This window comes from Channa argus, chromosome 1 (genome assembly GCF_033026475.1).
Source record: "Channa argus isolate prfri chromosome 1, Channa argus male v1.0, whole genome shotgun sequence".
Lineage (NCBI taxonomy): Eukaryota > Metazoa > Chordata > Actinopteri > Anabantiformes > Channidae > Channa > Channa argus.
The window spans coordinates 47,302,522-47,330,175 of NC_090197.1; the positions used below are offsets into that span (position 1 = coordinate 47,302,522).

Sequence of the window (27,654 nt, forward strand, 5' to 3'; positions counted from 1 at the left end):
TGCAAGGTGCTCACCTAACCCACCAGGAGCAACTTGGGGTTCAGTGTCTTGCTTAAGGACACTTCGACATGTAGCCAGGAACAGGGATCGAGCCACTGGCTCTGTGGTCCATGGACGACGGACTGCCTTACCAACTCTTTCTGATCTGCTTTATTTGGGTGCATGTTTCAGGTTATTTCTGTTTTTAGTCTGCCCTGTGATATGAACTTCTGACTATTAATTTGTATACAACCTGGTATTGGTGCCCTTCTTTAGGTTAGTGTTTTAACCGGTTTTGCATCTGCTCTTTTGTCTGTGCCCTGCAGTTCTTGGTTATCCGCACCCAGGCTCAAGTTCAGCTGCTTTATTCTACTCCTGCCTTGAGTTTAGTTTTTCCCAACATTTGTATTATTTTAAGGGCAAGTGTTTATTTTTTTAATAAATCTGATTAAATCTCACACTCCCATTCTTTGGATTGCCTGCCTTGCCCACACCATTAACTAGTTTATGTATTTGTACATTCTGAGCTTTACATTCCAGCTAGTGTTATTTCCCTTAGTCATGTGATGTCTGGATTTTTTTTTCCTCTCTAGCTTCATGTTTTCTTTTGTTTTTCTATAGTCCTTTTTACGATTCTAGAGTCTGTCTGCTTCACCCTTGTAAAGTTATTTTTGTAGCCGTTTCTAGATTCTAGTTTAGTCCCTATAAGGAGTTTTTTATTTTGTCATTTCCCTAGGGTCTCATATCACATTCCCCCTCAATGTCTTTGTTGAGTCTGTCCTTATACAGTTGATGCCTCCCATGACTCAGACTCATTGCACAGACCTGGTACCAGTGCAGAGATATTCACTTACAATCAGTCAGAAAAGGTCAATTACTTCTGGTTGACTGGTAAGTTTCCTATTTACTGTAATTTAATAGGACTAAAATAACCCCTAAGTAACTATAGGGCTGGAGTGGACAGATTTAGAATATCAGGTTAATATTCAGTTTAAATTTCCCAAAGCTGTATAATGTGGCCATAAGGAGAAACGTGCAAAGATGAAAGAAAGATATGCTAAATCTGTAGAGTTGAGCCTAAATCATGTTTCTGAAAATCAGTCCTGTGTAATTATAAAAATGTGTCCATCACTCACTCATTAAAAGACTATAATCTTGTTTTTATTGTAAGAACAGATACAGTATTTATCCTGGAGCCGTCAAGATCTGGCAAATGACTAATCTATGTTTATTGATGAAGATGAGCTCATTCTACTTTTACTTTTCATGTAGCATTATCAAAGAACTTTCAGGCAATTTAGGCAATATCATGCCACTGAGTTGCAATTTAATGTTTAATATCAGCGCATAGTTATGGCTTGTAGGTCACATACTACCTACTGGCATAGCTATTATGAGTGAGATGCTTGGAAAGTGTAAACTTGTGGTAGTAATTTTTACATGTACCAAAATGAATTTGGGAGGGTAATTTAGACTTTAATGTTATTGTGCCTAAACATGTAAAATGATATTGTGATGCATAATTTTATTGGACAATAGCCTTCTGGGTTTGCCATCACAAACGACCAAAGCGACTTACTTCATGTGCAGCGGGTACCTAATATCTATGGTGCTGATAACAACAGAAAGCTGCAATAACATCTGAAAATTTCAGTGCAAACTATTAAATTTCAGAGGAGACTGTGTATGAATGATTTGCTGTTGATTTGATGAATATTTATAAAAAAAACTCTGTGCCAGTACCAAACATTCCATAGGGGCTCACGGAGGGGAAGCTGGTGTTGGGCCCAATCACTGGAAAAGGGTTGAGGTGAGGAGTCATTTTATTGACATTTTACATCTATGTTTTTTTCACGGTGTTACATTTTTTTTTTTCACTTCACACATTTGTAGCTTTACAAGGGTTCTTGTTAGTGCAGGACTGCTGTAAGAGATTGCTTTGCACTAGTGGATGTGCTGTGTGCAGCTTTAGGATCTGTATGGAGTAGCGCTCTGAGAACACTGGCAGTGACAGCTGGATTCATGTTTTCAACCATTGAAATACTGAACCATAGACAACACATGATGGAATAAAAATCTGTTATTAGCATTTGATTTGTTTCATTTTCTGCACTTTTCTTTTGATGCACATTTTTTATAATTATAACACATTGTTTCTTATGACCCTTTTAGATGGCCACAAATTTTCCTTAGTTCTTCTGGTCATTATTATTTGTGGCTGAGGCTTTGAGTAGCCACAGTGGCTACTGAACACAGTGTTCAGGTTCTGTCCCTTGTACTAGTTGGCTTTTCAGTCAGTCGACAGCTGTTGTGGTGCGAGCGCAGCAGGCTGGGGTTCGGATGGAGCCCATTATCCTGCTCCTCCTTCTCGGACAGCTGGGGTTCCCACTCTGATGGGAGGTGTTGGTGTTCTGGCGTGACACTTTGGCTGTGCGGCTTGCTGTCTCCTTGATCTGCAGCTCCAGGTGTCTTTGAATAGCAAGACCCAGCTCCTCAGGGTCCACTGAGGCCCCATACACTTCCCATGTCATCCCTTCTGCATCCCACTTCACCTCCTTCACTGGGGACTTGGGAGCACCGCCAGGTTTCTTGTCTCCATCGCTGTCAGTATTAGTTTGGGCCCAGGACATCTCCTCTGCTAGACAGATCTGAGGATACACATGAGGTGTGTCACTTTGTCCAGTCTGCACACCTACATCCCTCAGCTCTTTGTGGGCTGTCATCGTCCCCATGTCCCGGGTTGTGGTTCCGACATGGACGACAGGACTGCTGCAGCACTCACCTCCACTAAAGTGTTTCGGAGTTTGCTGCCCAGCAGTAGGCAATGAGCTCATCAAACAGCCGCTGAGGTTGCAGCATCGCAGCAGGTGTTTGCCATCCAGGCCTGTCTCACTGACAGAGGAGATGAGCCGAGGCAGGGTGAGGTGGTTGGTCGCTGTAGAAGGTGCCACTGGCTCTACACCTGCCAGGCGTGGCAGCAGCTGGGACGGGGCTGGAATGGGCTGGGGATGGCAGTAAGCAGCAAATGTGTCTTCAAAGTTGGCATGATGGAAGTAGGACCCATAGCAGAGTAGCTTGTCACATTTAACAGGAAGAAATTGCTTTTGTTCCCCACCCTCTGGTTTAACTGCTCTCTTGGGGGACAAGCTACAGAGGCACCTGCTCTGAGGCTGCTGTGCTCCACTGTCTCCACTGCTGGCCCCACAGCACACAGTGGTTAAAATGTTGCACTGCTGCAGCTGCATGGGTTGCTTGCAGGCTAACATGGAGTGACCCTCAGCCTCTTGAATGCTCTTATCTCCTTCATGGTGAGCAAGTCCGTAAGCCTCGCTGTCAGAAGCGTGGGTGTGCACTTCCTGTTTACTTAAAGGTGAGATGTCTGAGTGACTCCTATGAGCAGGCCTTATACTCTGCGCAGTCCTGCCACACTGAGACAGGCCATCGGTGGCATTCATGACTGGCTTGTGGTAATCTGATGTCTCAACCAGACTCTGGGAGCAGTTTGAAGACTTGCAGGGTGCACAGTGTTCAGATGAGCTTTGTGTCTTTTCACCAGCGTCTCCCCGAGCCCCCTGACTGCTGCAGTTCACTTCTTTGGTAGGTGGAGATGTTGAATGCTCTTGACAGATCTCAGCGACAGCCTCTTTTGGCCCCGTTTGGCCTCCAGTCACTGTGGAGGTTTTAGGGGGGTCAAAGTGTGACTGAGCAGTGAGGGTAGACTCCAAAGAAACTGTTTTGCCCAGTGGGAGCAGCTCTAACACATGACACCCAGCCTCCTCCATGGAAAACCCTTAAAAAGAGAGAAAAACATAGACTGTGTATGTTTCACAATCAATCACCTCAGAGACAACAAACACAGAACACAGATAATCTTGTAAAGAGACAGGTATTTATTTGCAGGCTGTAAACAGGCTATGTGACAAGCTGAATTTCACTTTACACCTTGTAAAGTAGTTTAATAATACAATATTTTATATCCCAAGACGTTTTGTGTGGTTACTGTATAAACATTAATACTGATATGTCATCTAATGATGACCCTTTATATTATACATTACATATACTAGAACCAGTCTCACACAATCAGTAAAAACTATAAACTGATCTTTCTGCTAAATATGAACTCTACTCTTATGCCTCCAAGACTGCTAATAAGCCAACAGTGCATTTACACAACTTTATTTCACAGGTTAAATTGTAAAAAAACTAATCCAATTACAGTTAATGGACATAGATATGATCATTTATAATGAGGGTATATAATCAGATCCAGCGCTGCAAATTAAGATAAGCAGTGAATCTTTATTGGACATCTGCATTCATGTCATTTAATGGACTTTCTTGCCCAAATCAGTTTCATTTTACGAAAAAAACACAATAGTAATCAAGTGTTTGTTAGTGTATTTTAATAGTGATAACTGCCAAACAAAAAACTCCTCCTTTTAAACCACAATGATGCTAACTGCAAAATCTGTAAGGCATAACGTGCAGGTGGTTCAATCAGATCTTCAGGATAAAAACAAGGCAGCGTCACAGAAGAGAGAGCCCAAAAGTTATAACGAGCAGTTATTCACATAACCGGTCGAGGCAGATGGCCGTCCACCCTGAGCCTGGTTCTGCTGGAGGTTTCTTCCGTTAAAGGGAGTTTTTCCTCTCCACTGTTGCCTATGGCTTGCTCCAGGGGGAATTGTTGGGTTCTCTTTATATATCTTTATAATCTTGACTTTATTCTGCAAAGTGCCCTGAGATGACTTTGTTGTGAATTGGCGCTATATAAATAAAGTTGAATTGAATTGAATTGAACATAAGTGAACAAAATCATAACCCATCACCAAAGTCATGGGTCACCATCAAATTTCATCTATGGTGACAACTTCTGGCCCAAGACATTATGAATGTTGTTAATATCTCTGTAAAATATCTAAATGTTGATGTATTTGTTTATTGCAGTTAGTTCTTCAGAAAATCTGATTATTTAAATATATTTGATGTTGGAAGGGTAAATGACATTGGAAATTAACTCAACTTTATTTCCACTGACGTTTGTATAAATTGAATTGCAATACTTCTAACTTGTTCCTTTTTAAAAAAAATTAAATGTTCCAAAGCAGACTACTGGATTGTGTGTGTATTTATGCTAAGCTAGGCTAACTGCATGCAGCTCTGTACATTCAGGTCATGTGGGCATTCATGTTGTAGTCCAACATGTAGGTTGCTATGTGATTATTTGAACTTACTAATAATAATAATGGACATATATGAGAAGTGCTAAGAAAAGCAGGATTGTGTGGCTTTAAATGTGGCTCCCAGAATGGGATTGTAAAAATAGCTGCTGGGTGCTGATGATCATGTGGAGAGCTGACTGGGTCCACGTTACATCAGGAGAACGTGGGGCATATTCAAGTGCCATGAATGGAGTCAGAGGAATCAAATGGCAACAAGTCAGTGTTTGTTAACAGTGGCAGGTCTAATGGGGTCTTCCTGCACCCATTGTCTCTGACACTTCAATCATGGTTTTAGGATCTTTCTTTAAAACACGTGGAACCATCATAATTTGAACTTCGTAGCTGCAAATTTGGACTGACAGAAATCTGGCATGTGTAGATAACAGGCGAGGTTCTGACTCATTTAAGGAAGCAACGTGAAATGTCTCTTGGTGCTACAAGACTTTCTGGTGACACTCCTTTGTACCTCTTACCACAATCACATCCACATCCCTGAACAGCACACACACTCTCAGGCGCATCATGAATTGCATTTCAACTTGGTGTGTTGCTCAGGAGTAAAGAGGATTTGAACATTTTCATCCAGCTGCTTACCTTTCCAGTGATCTCCTCGCTGATCAGGCTCTACCCTCCCCTTCTTTCCTCTCCCTTTAGGATGGATCGGGTGATGGGCACAGTTCCTTAGAAAGCCTCCATGCTACTTCTCCTCCTCCTCACATCCACAGGTGACCTCTCCCTCTCTCTTTATCTTTAACTCCGCTCCATTCACTCTGCTGCCTGCCTGCCTACTCCTCTCTCTTCCTCCTTTGTCTCAGCAAACCTCCCTCCCAGCTTTGCACAAGATGGAGGAGACCTTAAGATAATCCTCTCCTACATCTGATTACAAATGTGAGGATGCAATCTTCAAATCCCTGCTCTTTAATGGAGATTCGAGCCGGTTAGCGGTCAGCTTATCCAGCTGTGGTGGGAGACGGATGGAGGGGGAGGGGGAATGATAATGAGAGGAGATAGTCAGGCAACCAGCGTCATTGTTGCTCCACCTGGGATGAGGGGAGCAGAGCTGTTGCATGAATGAGTATGTCCACAGCAGAGAAAATAAAGGGAACATCCCCTGTTCCTTCTTCTACGACTCCTTTTTTCCACTCCTTGGTTACTGTTTTACACTCATCTTCACTCTCTTGCTCAAGTACCCTCCCACCACCACCAGCCCACTCGCCATCACTATCACAGTTGCTATGGCAACAGCAATACTCAATGGGCCTGTGTGTTTTCCTCTTTAGGCACAGCAAGAAGACAGACAGCCATAACATATCAGCTGTGGACTGGGTTGACTCTGCACATGCACTCATGGATTCCTTACATCGATCAAACTGTGGACGACACAAGTGTTCGCCTACATTTCTGTGAAGTCACAGACTGGTTTGTGAGGAAGCGTTATGAAGCCTATCACCAGATGCTAAACTCGAGCAGAGACATAGTTGTGTTTCAATTTCTCTTTATTGCCTTAGAATTCGTATTCTGAGTTCAGAGCCACTTTTAAATTATAGAAAGTGAGAGAGGTTTTCTTGGATCAGAATTTTGTGCCCATTAGATGAGCAGTAGCTTCAGCCTTGTTCCTTATCGTGTGAAGGATAAGAAAATCTCAGCTGAAATCTTTTTACGGCATCATTCAGTTCTAATATGCAAATATATAATAATATAATATATTTTTTAGAGTTCAAATTGTATTTATTTGCATGTATAAATCTGCTTGTTACAGAGAAACTGGTTTGTAGTTTATGCAAAACTACAATCATTGTGGTTGTGGTTGAAGATAAATTGTGAGAAGGCTTAGTAACACTTGCAGAATGCACATGGTTAACATGTGTGTTAATTGCACAGAAAGGAAATAATCTATTACAGTTTATACTGTAAGATCCTGGTAATACCACAGAAAGAGATAAGGCCTCATTTACAGCAAATTTTCATTTTACGTACTGAGCAAAGTGCAAGAATGTCTGTAACAATGTACTCAGTACTGAACTGTACAGTGAGACAGGAGGAGTCTGTTACCAGGTATGTTTAGAGTAAATTATTAACTCATTGTAGCCATGATCAATAACTATGCAAGGAAAGTAATTTATTTAAAAGTACTATTCTAATTTCTAGATAGTAAATAATTAAAATTGGACTGTGACCAACATAAACCTTGGATAACTACAGTTGTCACTTTAAATGACGCTGTCACTTTATTCTAGCTATTTATTTTTTTTATTTATTCATTACCTACAACATTCTATAATTTTTTTCATGTAATTCCCAGGGAACTACTCAGTAATTTGTAGTCTGTAAATTAAAGGGTTTAACTCTACCATGCAAAGAAAAAAAACATATATAAACAAATGACGGAAACCCTGCACCCTTCTCTGAGCCTGAGCTCCATTAAGAAAGACAGCGATGAAGTGGAAAACTGTCGTACAGTGCATCCAGAAAGTAATCCCAGCGCTTATCTTTTTCCACATTTTGTTTGTTACAGCCTTATTTCAAAATGTATTAAATTCCACAAACAACGCCCCATAATGACAACATGAAAGAAGTTTGTTTAAAATCTTTGCAACTGTATTAAAAAAAAAAAAAAAAAAAAAAAAATCACATTTACATAAGTATTCACCCCCTTTGCTTAATACTTTGTTGAAGCACCTTTAGCAACACTTACAGCCTCAAGTTATTTTGAGTATGATGCTACTTGGCATACAATTTTCCCTCTCAAGCTCCATCAGGTTGGCTGGGGAGCGCCGGTGCACACTCATTTTCAGATCTCTCCAGAGTCAGACCAGATTCAAAGTCTGGGCTCTGGCTGCTCTGGAAGCTCTGGAACATGTTTTCTCTGTACATTGCTGCATTTATCTTTCATTCAATCCTGACTAATCTCCTTGTTTCTGCTGCTTAAAAAAATCCCCACAGCATGATGCTTCCACCACCATCTTTTACAGTAGGGATGGTATTGGCCAGGTGGTGAGCGGGACCTGGTTTCCTCCAGACACAACACTTGGCATTTAGGGCAAAGAGTTTAATCTTTCTTTCATTAGACCAGAGAATTTTGTTTCTCATGGTCTGAGAGTCCTTTAGGTGGGCTGTCATGTGACTTTAACTAAGAGCTGGTTTCCATCTGGTCACTCTACCATGGAGGCCTGATTGGTGGAGTGCTGCAGAGATGGTTGTTCTTTTGAAAGGTTCTTCTTTCTCCACAGAGAAATGCTGGAGCTCTTTTAGAGTGACCTGATCACCTCCCTGACTAAGGCCCTTCTCTCCTGATTGCACAGTTTGGACGGCCGGGCGGCCCGGAAGAGACCTGGTGTTTTCCAACTTTCTCAATTTACGTATGATGGAGGCCGATGTGCTCATTGGGACCATTAATTCTGCGGAAATGTTTCTGCACCCTTCCCCAGATTTGTGCCTCGATACAATTATGTCTCGGAGGTCTACAGACAATTAGTTGGATTTCATGGCTGAGTTTGTGCTTTGAAATGCAATGTCAACTTTGGGACCTTTATATCGACAGGTGTATGCTTTTCCTAATCACCTCTAATCAACTGAATTTCCCAAAGGTGGACTGATCAGTGGAAACAGGATGTAGCAGAGCTCAATTTTGGGTGTCATGGCAAAGGTCATGAATACTTATGTAGATGCTAAATAAATTTACAAAGATTTCAAGCCAACTTCTTTCATCTTGTCATTATGGGGTATTGTTAGTAGAATTGTGAGGAAAATTGTATCCCTTTTGGAATAAGGCTGTAACATAACAAAATGTTGAAAAGGTTAAGTGCTAGGAATATTTTCTGGATGCACTGTATGATCTGGCAAATCAGTATCTGAAATTCTGTTTGCAAATCATGCACGCTGTGTCCACTAGACAAAAGAGGAGAGGAACCATTTGACGTGTTAACAATGGACACTTGGACAAATGGAGAAATGTCATAATGCACACAGCTCCTTTGATGCTGAATGATAAATTGAGGATTTGGAGCAATATGGTGCCATCCAGATGACTGTTTTCCAGCGAAGGTCTTCACAGTACATTCAGCCAAACTACATTGTGCATGTATTACAACAGCACGGCTCAGTAGCAAAGACGTCTAATAAGTTAGATTTACATACAACTGCACACAAAACATGTACTGTAGCACACAATCCACCCATCCATTGTTGGAACTGCTTATCCTGTTCACAATGGGGCTGGAGTCTGTGATGGAAAATCAAGTATGATTCAATGATTTCATTTTACTCTTAGCATTTTACCTAGTTATAATGGGAACTTGTACTCACTGTCCTTTTGAACTGTTGTTCAAACTTTGTCTCATATACATGTTTTGTTTTGAAGTGTTTGCAGAACAGCTCCAAGGTCAGTTATTGTCTAACAGCAGACCATCCCACACTGGTGACCCATAGTGACCCATAATCACTCCATGCTCACAGGGGCTTATCAAAGTGCTGAAGAGGGAAAAGGTTACCATAAAAGGAGAAAAGGGGCTGGGAGCAGTAGCCTGAGGGCGGAGAATGTTCTGTCCACCAACAGAAAGATATAAAACTAATGTATGAAGTTTAGAACTGCATAGGATGGAGACTTGAAACTCTGTCAATGTGCTTCTCTCTTGCAAGATAATAAAACCCTAAAAGACGTCCTGGATGTTGAAGCTTCTTTACTGATTACACTTGAGGTGTCTAAGACCAGAAATTGTCTTTTTTTTTCATGACATTTTGGCGTGCAGGATTTGAAAGTGGTCACCGAAGGAGCCAGAGTGAACGGTGGTTTGCATGCATCCCGGAAAAGACAACAAACTCCAGTCTCGACCTCCCCTGAAAGAATCAGTGTAGAGAAGGTGAACTGAACACAGCGGCTCCTATGGTGACTGCCGCCAGATTCACGAACTAAAAATAAAAACTGTTCAACATGGATACTGGGGGAGTTGTAAAGATGTTCCTAAATTAATTTTGTTGAGCTCAAGTTGCCATTCTTCGTTGAATTAATCTGAATAATCGGGCGACTGTTAATCAATTGGAGAGTATAAAGGACATTGACAGCTAAGATTAATTTGCTCAGCAACTCCTAGTTAGCTGGGGAGTATAAAGGTCAACAGTCAAGTTGGATGAAGGGGCCAACAAATAAAGCTAGTGTATTGGGAGCTTTAAAAAGATACCCTCACCCTCGTACAGATATCTGCGTTGAAGGCCATGCACAGACTTCCATGGGAAACCAGGGAAGTAAGGGGTCTTGGACCCTGCAGGGTCTGATTTTTTACATTATGAAAACCAAGTATGGTGACTTATATTAGGGGAAAAAGGCACCAAGTGAATTCTTAGTCTCTATTTGCCTTGTCTAACTTGTCTGAGATTGTCATTCTCAAGACCCGGTCACAGGTTATTACAGGGCAGAGTAGTTTAACAGAGAAGAGTCACTGTTCATTTGAACAGGACGGGTCCAAAAGTAGAATTACCAGTTTTGGCATTGCCTTACTGGAAGTATGGCAGGAAGTGCGGACACTCAGACTGAGCGCTAGGAATTGAGTGACAGTGAGAGAATGGAGAAAAGAGAGGGCAAACAGACAGCAGAGAAAATAGTTGATAACTCCAAATGTAAAGTTTATGAAAATGTATGGTGACAAAAGTCTTAAATGTTTGATAAGTATTTTGGCTTTCTTCAGGGAGGTTGCTTGAATAAAAATAAGCTAACAAAATTAGAGGAAAAATTGTTAAATCATGTGGTTGTCTGCCCACACGGGGACATCTCCAGGTTGCACCAAGTTCTTAGGTGATTAACACATAAAAGGGAAAAGCTGGAGGTAACAGCCTGGGGAGGGGGTAAAGAGTATGCTGCCCAGCCACAGGAGGATATAAAATCATGTTTGACATGTTAAGACTTTAGAACTCCACTGGATGGGGACTTGAGTCTGTAAGTGCACTTCTCTCTTGCAAGAAAATAAAACCCTGGAGAGAAAGTATAAGGGCAACATCCAAGTTGGACGCAAGGAGCCAACAAATAGCGCAAGTTTGTCATTCTCAAGACCCAGTCACAGGTTATTACAGGGCTGAGTAGTTCACAGAGAAAATTCGCTGTCCGTTTGAACGGGACAGTTCCCAAGGTAGAATTAGGGGCTTTGGCATTGCCTTAATGGAAGTGTGGCAAGAAATGCGCACACTAGGACTAAGCCCTAAGAACAGAGTGACAGTGAGAGAATGGAGGACAAGAGAAAATAATGAATTATTCCAAATGTTGAGATTATGACAAGTATGGTGACAAAAGAAATGTTTAAAAATTTGGACTGAGGATTTTGGCTTCCCTCGAGGAGGTTCCTTTAGTAAAAACCAAATTGTTAAAAGAAACATTGTTAAGAAAAGAAAAGAAACTGAAGTTTAAAAAGAGTGTGTCACAGAAAGATATACAGAGGTGTGACTTGCATAAAGATGTTTGAGTATGTAGAAAATAGGAAGTAGAGAATAGAAAAGGAGTAAAAGAAAGGAAGTAGGGGCACAAAACATATTGATAGAGGTGCAAGTAGAAAGAAGATGTTTAGCTCAAGGTGCGGATTTTGTAGCTCATTGAAGAACGAAGTAAGATGAAGATGGAAACAGTAAAGAGTCTAGGTTCTAGATGTGTTTTTGAACTATTCACAAATCTGGAGCACTCTGAACAAAGAGAGTTCAAGGAATCTGATAATGATCATATTCTTTAACATAATAATGTTGTTGCATAGCTTGATATAAACGTTTATCTAACACTGACTTAGTTTCAGCAGGAACCTTGAATGTGGATGCTGTAGCTAAGAAAGCTGCACAACAGGAAGTGACACATACACACACTCACATGTTGAATAGACACAGAAGTTTGATCATCGCTTACTGCTATGAAATGGTTTTCTATTGCAGAAGATAGGGAACTTTGGAAAAAGAGGTAACATATTCCAAAATGAATTTTTGATCTCTGCGTTCGTAGAAACTTATGAAGTTGATACACAGGTTAAACAATTTAATAAAGCAACAATAGTTCACCAAAGAGTGTATATTATATGCACAGAAATATTCTCAGTACTGAGATATTGTCTTCTGTTATGACTGACATGTAGTCATATACAAACTAAGGTTTCTTCAGTTGTTTTAAGTAATATGAGACTAAAACCAGAAATTTAGGTTGGGGATTCTCCAAATTTTGGGAATAGGAAATTTCTGACATCCATTACTGTGAAAATGACACGTTGCAGTAATGCCAGACGTTGTCTTCTGCTTTGTTTCAAATACATGAGCAGGTGAAGGACATTCTTCCTATTCCAGCTGAAGATGATGTCTAGGAGGTGGAACGGAACCTTCTAAATGATGCACACAAACCACAAAGCAGTGAAAGACATGGGTACACGCCACCCACTGTAAGAAGGTGCCAGAGCCTGTGGATGACTTCTCTCCGACTGTGCATGACACTCACTGGAGGGCAGGAGCTTTGAGGGAATCGGGGAGCCAGGAGAACACTCAGTAATTTACTCACACTTATGGTTCAAGGAGGATGAGTGCGATTGGGTGAGCCTTCACTCTGAGTCCCCAAGCCGTGGAGAAGGAGATAATTGAGTGAAAGTGAAGCAACAGTGGAGAAGAGATTAAACTTTTCGTGTACAACTTAATACTGTGGAAGTGCCACAGTACACTAGTCGCATGAAACATGCCCTTAATGAATTTCATAGCCAAAAGAGTGACAAATTCATCTTGTGTGATGTGTGCAGCTGCCAGACCTTTTTCAGCTGGCAGTTCCAGTGCCCTTCAACAGCTCACAATGTTACAACCAACTATTACGTTCAAATGTATTCCAGGACGAAGAGAACAAATGTTACAACACGTGACTGGTGTGATTGGGAGATGCTTCATGCGGCTGCACAATTAGACCTGGCAGAACAGGATGGACCTAGACATGCTCCTTGCTGAAGGTGTTTGTGTGATGTTTGGAGACTCATGTTGTACTTTCACTCCTAATAACACTGCCCCTGATGGAAGTATCACCAGAGCTCTAGAGGGTCTCAGGTCTCTCAGGAAAAAGCTTGTCCTAAACTCTGGTGTAAATACTGGTTGGACTGATTGGATTGACCAGGTGTTTGGTAAATGGAAACCTTTTATACTGTCTCTGCTAACGTCTATGCTTGCTGTGCTAGCAATCCTTGTATTTTGCGGATGTTCTACTATCCCATGTATAACAGGTCTAATCACGCCAGCTACAGAAAGTTGCTGAGTCATCAGATTGCGTTTACTGACATAAAATGTGTTGAGAAGAGTATTCTCCTCCTACAATCAGATGTTAATTCATATACAGATTCTAGTGATGAAGATCCCTGTATATAAATATGCTTGAAGTCTTTCCTACTTTATGCTTAGCTCTATATCCCAGTGATGTTTATGTCACGCAAAAACAGCAATGCTAGAATTTCTAATACGACATTATGATGATGTATATTGAATCTCTGTGAATTTGTACATCTGATGTTTACCGTTTTATGTCTTATGATTAAATTGTAATCAAAAGGGGGGAATTGTGATGTAAAATCAGTTGGTGCATGCTCCTTGCTAAGAAAGAAGGTGTTTGTGTGATGTTTGGAGACTCATGTTGTACTTTCATTCCTAATAATACTGCACCTGATGGAAGTGTCACCAGAGCCCTAGAGGGTCTTCCTTTGCATGACACTCTGGTGTGGTGACTGGTTGGATTGACTTGATTTCTGCATTTTACAGGTGTTGTCTCATCCCATGTGTAAGAGGTTTAATTATGTGAATCACAAAGTGCTATGACTCATCAGATGATGTTGACCTGTACACAGATTCTAGGGATGAAGATCACTATGTGTAAATATGCTATATAGTTTCTAATCTCTGTTTAGCTCTGTACCTCAGTGATGTCTATGTTACACAAAAACAGCGCCTGGATTTCGAATACATTATAAGGATGTACATTGAATCTTTATGAATTTGTACATCTGATGTACAAATGTACATTAACTTTATTCTGTAAAGTGCCCTGAGATTACTTGTCAAGTGGCGCTATATAAATAAAGTTGAATTGATTACTTCTGTTGTGTTTCTTGTGATTAAAATGTAAAGGAGGGAATTTACTTTTTATTTATTCTTGTAATGACCAAAATTTTTAATTTTGTTTTTTCTTTCTTAGGACAGCTATTTATGTGCCCACTGGACTGGCAGCCTTCCCTGCAGAGCTGATGCACTGCCCTAAATCATGGACACACATTAGGTACAGAAACATCTGCTCCTACTCTTTCATTGCTGTGGTCACTTTGCAGCATTTGAGGAGCCCCAGCTTCTAGCAAGCGCTATTTTTCAGTTTGTCAAAAAAGTGGATAAGTTGCTGTTTGGTGCTTTCTCAAACAGGTTCCAGCTAACACTTTATTTATTCAGTTATTGTTTTGGTTTTATTATTGAGCTTGTGTGATTTTGATTAATCATTCCAAACTGGACACATACAAATATCCCTATGATTGTGATCCCTTACACACTACTATAATCCATTTACCCACAAAACTGAGGCACTCAATCATAAACACAAGTTTAATAAATGTTGTAAACAGATGAAACTGGCACTCAACAGTATCTACAGATTGAGTTAAAAACAATGTAATGCATCAATCCTTTCAAGTTATGTTCATTAAAAATATATTGCACAATTATTATGTGTGGTGTTCTGTGTGTTTCTTTATACACTTGTGATGCAAAAAAGATTTAAAACTACACTATATATTAAAACAGATCAAGAACAAACAAAAAAGGATACTCATAATTCATTAAATATATAGAGCTCAGTACAGAATCCACTTTAGACAATTAAAAAAAATAAATAAATAAAAAAAAGAAAACATCAGACTGGACATTTCTGGGTCAGTTCTTGAAGCCCTTAATAGTTATGGGTGCCTGGAACCACACATAATCCTGCCAGTCTGAGCACTCTGCTCTTGGCTCCTTACTTGCACTGGGATCAGTAGACAGATTAATAATTTGCTTCATTACATGAGGTGGCACTTTAAATTGTAGTTTAGGGCGGAACCAACCTACATTGCAATACCTGTGAGCCAGCACTAAGACTGTGGTGGGCATTATACAAACAGGTCCGTTGTCAGACAAAAGATCTGCCACAAAAAGTGTGCGGAAAAGTTGCCGTAAACACGATGATACGCGTAGAGACTCATCACCACCAGCCAAAACCAAATTTTCCATGTTGATCTCATACAGTTCTTTTGGCAGGACAAGGGAGCCACCCATTAGCACCAACATACGGGGAACCCTGCTAAGACAAAATATCACCTCGAGCTGCCGCAGCACCTCCTCTATATCTTGAAGGGTCTGCTGACACTTCCACCAGTCCATGTCTGGAGACTGCACTGGTCTTCGACTCACTATGCTTTTATCCTGAAAAGCAATCCACCCCCATATTATAACATATTATATGTTAATTCATCTCAGATCTACATTTCTTCATTTATGAACACTGGATGAGCGACTTTTCTATTCACCTGCATTGAAGCTTGCTGCTTCTTCTGGGAGTACACCAGCTGGTCATACGTCATTGGTAGCTGCTGTCTCTGGTAGAGAATGCATTTGAGGAGCTCACTTACAAAGCAGCAGCAGCCTTCCTGAGTTACAGTGCCAGAGAAGACCACATTTACACGGCCCTCTTCCTGTGCTCTTCTCACCACCTCAGCGTCACTGACCATTGTGTGACTAGTCATATTGGAATCTTCCTGACGTCTCGGACTAGAAGTGTCCCCTTCTTGGGAATTATCTGTCCAAATAAGCAACAGAATGTCATTAGGGTGAGCAGTGTATCTGTCCTCTCCTTTTAGCGTGTTAATCAAATCTAGCAAGACCAGTGATCTAATGAAGCCATTATCCCCATTTAAAGTTTGCATAATGCTTAGCCTTTAGAAGTATAGTAGAGTGTTATAAGAGATTATATAGAAGTACAGTATTCTTACAAAAGTGGTGCTAATACGGGAAACTTTATCTAATTCCGGGGTGAATGTTTTGTAGTTGAAAGATAAGCACAGACTCTGAATTCAATTAAGTCAGCAAGTAATTGGAGCATGTGATTGAAAAGAACTAAAGTATGAAAACAGCTGATTAAGTGTTGATGACCTTTTGATTAGGCTAATAGTTTATTAATATTCCTGGTGAAATGAGGTGGAGACTTAAAGTATAAATATGTACCTAAGTACAAAACTTCAGTAAATATGCTTTTCACAGCTGCTGCTCCTCGGTATCACGAATGCCTTAAATAACGTTGTTGAGGCGATGGTTTAACAATTATTCACTAAAGATATCGTTGTATGACGAACATTGTACATGTATTGTATTTGTTTCTCAACTTAGAAGCTATCGGATGGCTAATTACATAGCACTCGCTTCTCAAAGTATGGCTACATCCACAGTACACGGTAAGTAACCGTGTGCCTCCACAGCTACACACTGAACCTTTCACCTTTACCTTGTTATCGTCCTCACTATGTTGTATTCAGTCCTTTTGCTTCAGTTACTGTCTCTCTTGTATTTCACGTCTGACCCTTTCGATATCGGAGCTGAACTGCACCTACTCGTAAAACCGACCGTTGGTATACATCGTTTCCTTGACAACTGGTCAACGTATAAGGGCAAACATCAAAGCCACTGACGTCACTAATGACATCACCAGTACCCCAATACGTAGCCTGGATGATGTGAAGGTATATGTAGAAACTTCTAGACACATAGATTATGAGCAAAGTTGTGGCCTGTCTTAACAACAATCTCAGAAATTTGCTTCCCACTGTCAATATGAAATATAAAGTTTAGGTGCTTGGCCAGGATCAGCCCACTGTTTTTGTCGCACCTGTGTTTTTGCTTTAACGCTGGACTGGATGTTCATCCACACTAATTATTCATAATACACTCATAAATGTTTCTGTTTGAGCAGCACATGTTTACATGTGTGCTTTCTGAACCTCTCTAGGATTTGACAGCCTTGCAGTTGAATTTACCTGACGTGTTTCGTGTGATTAAAATGTAATCAAAAGGAGGGAATTGTGATGGAAAATCAAGTACTAATAATACTGGGGGAGTTGTAAAGAAGTTCCTAAATTAATTTTGTTGAGCTCAAGTTGCCATTCTTCGTTGAATTAATCTGAATAATCGGGCGGCTGTTAATCAATTGGAGAGTATAAAGGACATCGAAAGCTAAGATTAATTGAAATTTAGTATGTGGAGTTTTTACTATGACAACTGATGTTTGGGCCCCGTGACCGCTATAAACCCAAACCTCCCTTTCAGGCACTACAGACTGCACCACGGCTGCCCCAGAAACATCCCTCTTCTAGTTAGCAGGGACCTTGATGGGCTTCTTTGCCTGAGGCTCTTGCAGAACCTAGGATCACCACTGCCTGCCTATGAGAGACCTCGGACTTACCAACCACTTCCCGAGTTTGTTTAAGGAATTTAAACAAACTAAAATGTTGATAAAGGAAAACCTCAAACATCAACAGTGTTGTTTTTTTTGCCTTCCTCTACATATTTGTTTGTTTTATATATTACTTGTGCATTTCAGAATTAAAAACAGTTTACTAGTGAAATTTCAGCCTGAATTTAGACACACACTGTGCATATTTACTGAGCTGCCCAGACCTTCTCTCCGAGAGCAGTTTTACTGTATAGGCGACAGTGAGAAACCTTTGGAGGAACACAATTTGAAACACTGCATGTTGCACGACACGTATTAGGGCAAAACAGTGCGTGTGGCCAATGGAGGACTGGTGGCGTTATCCAAACAGCACTTGTCTCTTGCTTTTCTCTGTGCCCATTGACTGAATCTGCCAATTAACATGGCCAAAAATACTTTGCACCCATGACATTCTGTCAGAAAATGCAACCCTTCTTTGAGAAAATTGTTCCGAATGCAAATGTTTTGGTATTCGCGTTCTTTTTGTTTGCAATAGAAAAACATTAAAACACAAAAGCAAAGTCAAACTTGATAAAAATTCACACAGATCTCAAAGATGAACCAGACAAAATTATTGGCACCTTGTCAAAATTCTAAGAAATAATTTCTTGGAGCATGTGTGATTCCCCTGTACTTTGTATTTAGACACACCTGTGGTCAGTAACAGGTGTGGGCAATATAGTAATAAGTTAAAATGGAGAAAAGCTTACTCAACCTTTGTGATGTGTGTCACACTGAGCATGGAAAAAGGAAAGACGTGTAAAGAGGTGTTTATGGATTTGAGAGAAATTGTAAAAAACATGGACAGTCTCACAGCTATAAGTCCCTCTCCAGAGATCTTAATGTTCCTGTGTCCACTGTTATCAAGAGGTTTACAGACCTAGGCACTGTAGCCACTTTCCTGGACGTGGACAGAAGAGCAAAATTAATGACAAATTACAACAAAGGATTGTTCGAAAACCTTGATTAACTTCCAAACAAATTTAAGTTGATCTGCAGACACAGGGTACAACAGTGTCAGCTCGCACTACCCAACGCCATCTGAATGAAAAGGGCTGCTATGGTAGGAGACCCAGGAGGAAACCACTGCTGACACAAAACCACAATCCTTCTGGGAGATGGTACTTTGGACAGATGAGACAGTTTTGAGGTTGCTTTGCTGCTTCCGGCACTGGATGCCTCAACTGTGTGAACATTATCATGAAGTCTGATGATTACCAAAACATTTTGGGGCGCAACATAGTGGCCAGTGTCAGAAAGCTGCGTCTCATGGGTCTTCCAGCAGGACAATGACCTGAAACACACTTCAAAAAGCAGGCTATTCATGGCTACAGGAGGCGATTGATTTCAATTATTTTTTTCCAAAGAGGATGCTACCAAATATTAAGTTAAGGGTGCCAATCTTTTTTTGGGTTCTGTGTGGAATTTTATCAGATTTGACTTTTCTTCTGTTTTTTTGGTGTTGTGTTGTTCCAGTGCAAATAAAAGATGGCAACTGCAAAAGCAGGTTGCATTTTCTGACAGAATTGCAAGGGTGCTGATATTTTTTTATGGCTGTATGTAAATATATCAGTATTTGAAGCATTTTTCACGACCCATTTTTGTGACAGGCCTCTGTGAACATGTGTTTCGTGTGTGGGTGTCTAACAGCTGTGCAGATTAAGACAAAGATTATCTTGGAGCCGCTCCGTGCGTTTCTGTAAAATGTTATTTGATTTCAGTCCATGTTTGTTTTTGGTGATGCAAAAGACCTCATAGAGCTGATTTATACAAACCCACAAATGGACATTTAGCAGGCTGTTGACTGACCACAAGAAGGAGCAGTTTTACACACACCAACCTAAATGCCTGTAAATAGAAAATAAGTAACAGCAGTGTCAACATATAGAAATTGCAGATGTGTTGCATTTTTTTCCCTTTCATTTGTCATTTACAAATATTTGAATTAATAAACACACATACGTAAAAAAATAAATAAATACTTACCAGCGTAGATGTTGAGAACAGCACAAGGCTGCAGGTGCCAAAACACTACTTCACCTAGGGTTTCTCAACCCTTCCTCTTTGTAATCCCCACTGAAGCCCGTTCATGTTCAGTGGCATTAATCACAGTCCATTGTGGACTCCACTTAACGTTCTTTTGTGAAATCCATTTTCTGTTCAACTGCATGTGGTTTAGATGACTTTTCTAAAGCTTGACAGTACATTCACATAAACAGCATTAGGGTGAGTGACATATAAAAACACACTATAACCATCATTTTGAACCTCTCTATGTGTTTATTAGAGATCCAGTGTCTGCCTTATTGACATTTATACAAAACAAACAGAAACAAGACAGCAGCTTCTGATTTGTCTCTGTACTGGCTCTTATGTCTGTTCTCTCTGTCCTCCGATGGAGAGAAGTGCAAATGTGCGGATGTTGTGTGTTTAGCTTTCTTTGTTGGACACATGGTGGGCTTTTCACTTTTCTCTGGGTGAAGCACTCTGACTCCAACCCCCCCCCCCAGTAAATCAGACAAAATGGTGACAACACTTTCTGAATGATGACAACACAAAAGCACATATAGACCAAATAATGCTGTTATTATTCTTCTGTTCAAGAGTTCACTAGTTTTTAATAAGTCAGTTCTATTTAGTTTTCCATGATTCTGAAAGGGCCTTTGCACAATTTCAAATGTCAGATGATCTCACCAGTGTTATCTCATTAGGTTTCAAAGAGAAATGTAAAGATAGAATTTTCTGTTTTACCTTGACCCACAGTGGTGACTAACGTGCGATTCACAAACTCCACTAAAGGTGGTACAAATTTGTAGCAGTTTCTTTGTGCACCAGACTGTAAGTAAAGACAAGAACATGTCCTGTACAACAGTTATGTACTAAACTGTAATATTTTGACACAGAATTGTAACATCAGTCTTTGCCTGTATCTTTGTGGAATAGTGTACCACATTTCTCAGCCCTTCAGCCAATTTTGCCCAGTGACCATTTGTGGTACTGCAATGAAAAATTCACCTGTTGACTGCGAAGCATTTTCTCCTTTGACTATAATGTGAAATACTGACAGGACACCTCCAACAATAAACAAGGTTGGTTCAAACTCTTTTTAATACAAATTTTTAATTTACAGAGCTTTAAATCTGTAAAACCTTTCCACTGCTCAGAGAAGTAACTTTTAGTTATACTGTCAAGTCTACGTGCAAAGATGGGGCTGGGGCAAAAACATGAGTGGGCTTGTGCACTTGACTGAGTATCCAGGTGTTCTAATACATGCACAGTTCCTTTATTTTACAGCAGCATCCTGTGTGCTGCTGTAGAGACTGGTCCACAGTTCTGCCCACAGTGTGAACAAAAGTGTGAACACATGGATAATGGCTCTTGAAACTCTGTATGTTATACACAGCTGAAGTTAAACTTGAAGTTTGACATTCTGGTATGGGAGTATGAAATCTTATAGAGGATAAGATATGTATCAATTTCAGTAATCTGGTTTAAAAAAAAAAAAAAAAAAAGTCCTTTAACACAACCTTTAAACTATGTGGTTCGCTACATTTGCTTCAAAGCAATCTTGGGGACTTGGCTGCCATGGAAACTGTGTGTCATCATTCAGAAATAATTTTTATTATAATAAGCTGCTTATTGACAGGATGTTAGTGTGGTGCCCAGGCTTAAAACCAACCTGGGCTTTAGCCAGGTGTCAAATTTAAACACATGATATTTACACTGACCTGTCATCATATTAAATACATTTAAAATGTCTGTCACTGCAGTACAAAGACAGGAAAAATGAACCCCAGTGGCTGGCTGTTGTGTGCATGTGTCTAACAGAGAACTCTGGACCATATCCTGCTCTGTGTTGCCTGTAATCTCTGCTTCAGGCTGCTGGCCATTCAGTTTCCCACCTTCCCCCCCGAATGAAATTGGACTGCTTCACAAAGATTTTTGTGGGGAGATAAGATGTGTGTGCTTCTTGTGTTTGTGTGTTCGTGCAGTGTAGTCCTGTATCCAGTCATACACATCGGCACCCTCTCTTCCTGTGAGTTTCTCCTCTCAAGTTAAGGCGGTCTGACCCGTTCAGACTTGTGTGTACAGTGCCATCCTGCCACCCCACCCCCGTCCAATACACACTGATAGATGATGAAGGCTTGCCCAGTGCTCGTGGGCAACAAATCAGGAGTCCGCTGGGTTCATACTTTAACAGGTACCAACACATTTAGATATCATGTCATCTTCAGTTTGCCATGGAACAAGAGCACCAATAACATCAGCTAAAAGCTCGTAGCTCTTTTAGTGTGTGCTGCTGTTGATTCCAGATTAGGTAGTCCAATCTAATCCAGAGCCAAGTTTGGCTCATCCACAGACTACCATCTGGGCCTCTCTGTGTTGCGCACGCCAGTCCGCTTGTAGCCTCAGCTCCAGCTGGTGCTCTGGAGTTCTAGGCGGAGCCAGGATGGCAGTGGTTGGCCCAACCGATTCAGCAGACGAAGTAGCTCCATGTTGTGCTCTCGGTAGTACTCTGTCAGAAAGGCACGTGACTGCATGTGCACAAGTACACACCCACACCCACACACACACACACACACACACACACACACGAAAGGTCAGTAATCAGGAGAAGTAGATATAATAAATCATGTTTTCATTGCTATAATATTCTGTCTACAAAAAAATTTTATTTTAAAGAATAACTGTTTGAAACTGTTTTTATTGTTAATCTCTGTGGCTCTTGGACTTTACCATGTGGGTTTCTACTTGTTCATTCAGAACACCTTGGAAATATGTGGCTTCAGCTGCTCTCTGTAGTTTTTAAATGAGCTGTTACTCCATCAGAAGATAAGTGCATTTGTAGAACTATTTTTAACTGGGGATTATACATTTTTATTACTCTACTGCTGTAGGCACATAGTGTGGCTTAGACCAGGTCAATAATACTTGTATATTTTATTACAAATCCTATTTTCCAAAAACACACAGTGTAGTAAGTGTAAATAAATAGAGAATGCAGCTCAAAGACTGGCTTATCACACTACACAGGTTTATGACTTCACCAATATCCAATTCTCAATGTTTTGCTGCCAATACCAAAATTGTATTTGTAAGCTAGTGATGACACTGTGCTTTAAAATTTTAGCTATTAATTTGGAGAAATTGAAGTTAGTATTGCTGAAACAACTGAAGCCTGAAAAGAGGTTGCACATGCTACTCACAAAGTAAATCATAGTAACGACAATGCGAGGTGTACATGTACCTCAGGAGTCATCTCTGGGTACTTTCTGCCTTTACTCTTCCCCAGACATTTGGCTCGACCTCCTTCCATCCGCTGACACCAGAAACCTTTGCTGTCATCGTAGCTGTAGACACATCATTTCACAGCACAATAAAACACATGTTGCACATGCAATATGGAAACACTTTGCAAGGTGTATTTATACACCGTACATAATTGTGCTTGAAAACTCTGTGAGTGAGTTACTAACATTAGAGCCTGGGTGTAGTTAAAGACTGGAGTGATACTGAGAAATCTCTGGATCCCGTCCATCACCAGTGCTGGGTTGGTCCGCAGCAGGGCTCCATCCACAATGTGAAGCTAAAACATATACATTCGTACACACACACACACACACACACGAGAATGAGAAGGGTAGAGAGGAAACAAAATAGGTAGGGCTTATGTAGCCCTTCATAACTTCAGGGTTGTGAAAATGTACTTATCAATATTTTTTATTAACCGGCCTCTGAAAAATTACCTCAGGTAATCATGTTTAACACAGTTTGACGTTTCATAAGCATTTCTTACCCAAAAAAAAGAAACAAATTTAGTATCAGTTCAGCAGCATCCCAGGTTGGAATCTGGATCAGGACCTTTTCTGCATGTCATGCCCTCTCTCTCCCTTTATGTTTCCTTGTGTGTTCTTCACATGCAGTCATTGATTAAAAGCAAAAATGCCAAAATCTAAAAGATTCAATTTAATCCAAAACTGTGTTCTGAAACATTTAAAATGTGGGTGATCTAATACATAAGTTGTTGTATGTTGTTTAATGCATAAAGGTTTAAATGCCATGAAATGAAAGCTAATATTCCAACATTTTATCTCATAATCAATCTTTTGATCTTACATTCAAATGTCTCCTCCAGTCTACAACAGAAACCAAAAAAATGGCCTTGACAATACGTTTTGGGAGGACTGTATAATAAACTGACACCAAACTGGAACTGGGGTTTAAAGCACTACAGAACCAACATTCTAACGGATCCCTGCCCAGTTTCACCTGTGTTAAGTGTCTCTTTTCTCATATTAGCAGTCTGTGAGTCTGCTTGTGAGCAAGACAGAGGGACAGAGGCAAGAAAAGGCATCTTTCTGACTGACAACCCAACATTATTGGAAAACCATAAATCTCATGCAGGATAAGCAACAACAATTGGCAATGTTTTTTAATCTTATTTATTTGGGTTTTTTTTTTTTTATGTTTTTCCTAGCACCTGCAGGGGTGTGGAAAGTCTGAAAGCTCACACTGACAAGAAGACTTTTTAAAGAGATGTTTTTGGGCACAAGGGGAGAAAAAAAATAGACTTGAAACAGTAAAGTGTTCGTTTGTGTTTTCAGGGGTGGTACATATTTAACGTGCATACCTGATAATCAATGTTTAATACAATGAAAATCTATATGCTTTGTGTAATGTCAGACATGAAAAATGTGTGTAAAAATACTTTCTATGTGATTTGGTTGTAAGTTTTATTTTGATAAAAGCTTTTACATTTAGCATACAAAATTATGGGTCAGCAGTTGGATCCCTGTTTATCAGTCTATGTGTCAATGGTTTCCTGGGCAAGACAATGAACCCAAGTTTCTCTAAAAATTTTAAGACATTTGCATTAAAAGCCTCTGTTAAATTGTGAAAGTTTACACACACAGTTGAACTTCAAATGAGAATTGTAGCACTTTTTTGTCATGTAAAGTACTACTAATAATACAACATTAATAAACCATTTTCCATTCATCTCTTATAATTGACACATTGTATAAAATATTTGGATGGACAGCACTTGTTGGCCATGAAAGTGATGAAGAATGTCTGGATTATACCAGTGTCCCATTGCAGCAGTGGGTCTTACCTGGTTTGGCTGGTAATATTGTAGCCAGTGCCCCAGGTGAGTAGCATAAACTCCAGGATTAAGGCAGCGTCTCTGAAGGGCTAGCAAGTCTTTGGGGGCAGAGGGGACCGCTGTCACCACTTCATGGAAAGTGTTGTTGAGGGCTGCAGGGTCCTGGTGGGCCCTCTGGTGCTGTAGTCACCAATCAAGTTTAACATTAAAGCTAGTTTTACTACGAAACAAAAGTTAAAAAATCTATATAGTTTGAATTTGCAGATTGGTTATTGTTTCTCACCTGGTACCAGGAGTAAGCCCTGTCAGATGGGTTAATGAGCACTGCCAAGATTTTAGCTCTGGGCAGCAGGGCAGCAGTTCTCTTTGGAGCTACCTCTGTGTCAAAGTAGTTGGCACTTTTTTCAAACATGAAATCTGTGCTGACATTGGAAGGGAATGGGAAGAAGTCCATGTACCTGCAAACACCGGGAAAAAAGAAAGAACAAAAAGTACTGATTACATCATGCCTAAAAGATGTGAGTACGATCCCCAAATCATTTAATTTTTTTGTGGTTTGATTGTTATAATTGAGATGATTTGTGACACGTGGCAAAATCTTTTTTTATGACAGAGTAAAAACACATCTCTACAAAGTGATCAACACCAAGTAGAAATATATATGAAATATATGATTGAAGAGTAGGTTCTGACACAGTGAAGTCAGAATGTAGTTAAGTTGGAGCCTGCTCTCTGCCATTTTCCAGTTAATCCATTTTTTCATTTACTTGTGAATACTTTTGATGAGTCACATGTAGGTTTATTCCCGATTTAGTGTTCGGGCAAAATACCTACGTCTAACTGCAAACAGATATCCCTCTACCACAGCTCAGGAAGGCAACACAAAGAAGGCACTGTAACAAAACATCTAGAACTTTGAACCATGGATTTTGTACTCTGTCTTTTACAGTGTAGCTGTGTTAAAACACAGCTAGTATGAGGAGGACAAAGGAACTACTATTAACATCAATGTACATGTGAGAATTTTATTAGGATACACCTGAGGGTTAAAGAAAATCTGAAAATATTATTTAACCTGAATTAATCTCAGGAAGACACATTTTAAATAGCAGAAAACACAACAACAGCTGTGTTCTGAGTGTGACTAAGCATCAGGGATATTGTTAAGACCATGTACTTTGTGTGTGGTAATCCAGTCTTTACCAGTCAATCCCGTTGTTGTAATTTCCCCCACTGAAGAACTGAATCTCCTCAAAGGTATTGGGACTGGGGAAGGAGCAGGTGATTGCTGGGTGGAGGCTCAGGAATGAATGAAGTGCTGTAGTGCCTTTGAGTAAAGAAAATATATTTTATTGAACAGAATTACTATATAAAGAGAAATATACATTTTTAAATGCAAGTAGAAAAAGGGCGGCACCTGTTTTCTGTGGTCCAATGACGAGGAACTTAGGGAGTCGGTCACAAGTCTTTTCTTTAGACCAAATGTCTTTGTGCCGTTTATCGTGACAAGGATTCTGAAAAATTATTGAGTTTATGACATGAAACAAACACATTTAACACTCATTTCAATATTTTAATCCTGAACGTGGTCAGACACTTAAAAGACATCTCCCTAAAGCTCTTAATATAAAAGGCAGCTAAAGAGAAAAAATATTTTAAATAAAATCAAAACTAAACAAAACTGTAGTTTCTGCTTTCAACAGGAGAGACAATATTTTGGCTTCTGGTTAAGTTAATAAATAATTATGATGTAAATAACATCTGACTAAGAAGATTTAGTTCAAACCAATTTTATAACTATTGTTTTAAAAAATTTAATTTTTCGCTTTCTTCATTAAAAAAATTAAAATAAATAAATAAATAAACAAATAAACAAATCAATCAATCAATCAATCAATCAATCAATCAATCAATCAATCACAAAATGAGATGTGAAATGAATCCATCAACCCACCTGCCAGAGTGGGTCCCTCTCCTCAGGGAATATCTGGAAGTACTTCTCAGCGAGCTGAACCGGGGGCAAGGTCTGCAGCTGGAGGTTGGTCCAACACTGTACAAACTTCACCAAAGACTCAAAGGTGTACAGACCCAGACGGTCATTGCCATAGTTAGACAGGTGAGTCATGAAGATACTGATCTGGAATGAGAGGGAACAATGTACAAAGAAGTTAAGAAGCCGCTGTCCTAAAGCTTAAACCAGTAGGACATGCCAAGTCTAAATCAGAATAGGTAATGACCAAAAACAAGTTCAATGTGATGAACAAAAGAGTAATGTCGTTTATCTAGATTAACAACAAATGAAGAAACTGAGCAGCATCATCTAAATAAACGTCTTGTTCAAAAACATATAGAGGCCGCTCACAGCATGAGGAAAAACATGACAAAAGACTATATTCGATGCCCCCTTGTTTAGCATTTATAAGCATGATTGCACAATTTTTAAAAGTGGTTAAGCAGAACTGTTGTTTAGTTTTTGTATCTCGAATCAGTTACTGAATTTGCCAGTTGAGTTCTCTTTAGGTTTACTGTTTATGTTATGAGACTTACTGAAACTAGGAATTAAAATCAACAAAAAGAACAAAACAAAACAATTGACCAGAGTGTTAAGTGGCATCCTTAATGTTCACAACCTGCAGCTACAACCCGACGATGAGATCAGATGGTTTAAGCAGGGAATACGTCTCACTCTTTCATTTATTTAGATGAGTTACAGAGTGATTGCCTCATACCTCTAATAGACAATCTTTGATCTCATTTTTACCTTCCTGGTACTAAAGTGTTTTACACTGCTTGTCATTCTCAATCACACACACTCACACACCAATGAGGGAGCTGCTATACAGCTGGCCTACACTCACTGG

General features: G+C 40.0%; 3 protein-coding genes across 11 annotated transcripts in view; all 3 read right to left on the minus strand.

The window, feature by feature from the left end:
* Nucleotides 1–1,155: 1,155 nt before the first annotated feature.
* Nucleotides 1,156–6,415, minus strand: si:dkey-191g9.7 (uncharacterized). The gene is made up of 2 exons (XM_067527726.1): nt 5,799–6,415; nt 1,156–3,769 (listed from the first exon to the last, which is right to left on the minus strand). Exon 2 carries the CDS (start codon nt 3,759–3,761, stop codon nt 2,274–2,276), a length of 1,488 nt encoding a protein of 495 aa, XP_067383827.1. The 5' UTR covers nt 3,762–3,769; nt 5,799–6,415; the 3' UTR covers nt 1,156–2,273.
* An 8,343-nt stretch (nt 6,416–14,758) lies between these two features.
* On the minus strand, nt 14,759–20,149 carry LOC137139904 (MAD2L1-binding protein-like). Of its 5 annotated transcripts, none has more exons than XM_067527826.1 (4): nt 19,675–20,149; nt 19,498–19,536; nt 15,734–16,002; nt 14,759–15,629 (listed from the first exon to the last, which is right to left on the minus strand). In XM_067527826.1, the coding sequence occupies exons 3-4, from the start codon at nt 15,947–15,949 to the stop codon at nt 15,102–15,104; spliced, it is 744 nt and encodes a 247-aa protein (XP_067383927.1). In that variant the 5' UTR covers nt 15,950–16,002; nt 19,498–19,536; nt 19,675–20,149; the 3' UTR covers nt 14,759–15,101. The 5 variants fall into 5 exon arrangements, with proteins under 5 accessions (XP_067383927.1, XP_067383899.1, XP_067383918.1 ...); XM_067527798.1 differs by having other exon boundaries at nt 19,468–19,536; XM_067527817.1 differs by having other exon boundaries at nt 19,464–19,536.
* A 1,090-nt stretch (nt 20,150–21,239) lies between these two features.
* Nucleotides 21,240–27,654, minus strand: part of ndst2a (N-deacetylase/N-sulfotransferase (heparan glucosaminyl) 2a) — a 36,738-nt gene continuing 30,323 nt past the window's right edge. For all 5 annotated transcript variants that reach the window (XM_067527757.1, XM_067527774.1, XM_067527738.1 and 2 more), the window contains 8 exons: nt 26,748–26,930; nt 26,211–26,307; nt 25,997–26,120; nt 25,077–25,251; nt 24,803–24,973; nt 23,166–23,275; nt 22,937–23,039; nt 21,240–22,223 (listed from right to left, as the gene is read on the minus strand). In XM_067527757.1, the coding sequence (XP_067383858.1) occupies nt 22,098–22,223; nt 22,937–23,039; nt 23,166–23,275; nt 24,803–24,973; nt 25,077–25,251; nt 25,997–26,120; nt 26,211–26,307; nt 26,748–26,930 (1,089 nt within the window). In that variant the 3' untranslated portion in view covers nt 21,240–22,097. The remainder of the gene's footprint in view (nt 22,224–22,936; nt 23,040–23,165; nt 23,276–24,802; nt 24,974–25,076; nt 25,252–25,996; nt 26,121–26,210; nt 26,308–26,747; nt 26,931–27,654) is intronic.

Bases quoted from the DNA above. Each gene is read 5' to 3' on its own strand.
- si:dkey-191g9.7 (XM_067527726.1), bottom strand. From the start codon at position 3,761: ATGGAGGAGGCTGGGTGTCATGTGTTAGAGCTGCTCCCACTGGGCAAA.
- LOC137139904 (XM_067527788.1), bottom strand. From the start codon at position 16,129: ATGCAAACTTTAAATGGGGATAATGGCTTCATTAGATCACTGGTCTTG. The intron at 15,630-15,733 runs GTGAATAGAAAA...ATTGCTTTTCAG, and splicing joins AGCAGCAAGCTTCAATGCAG to GATAAAAGCATAGTGAGTCG.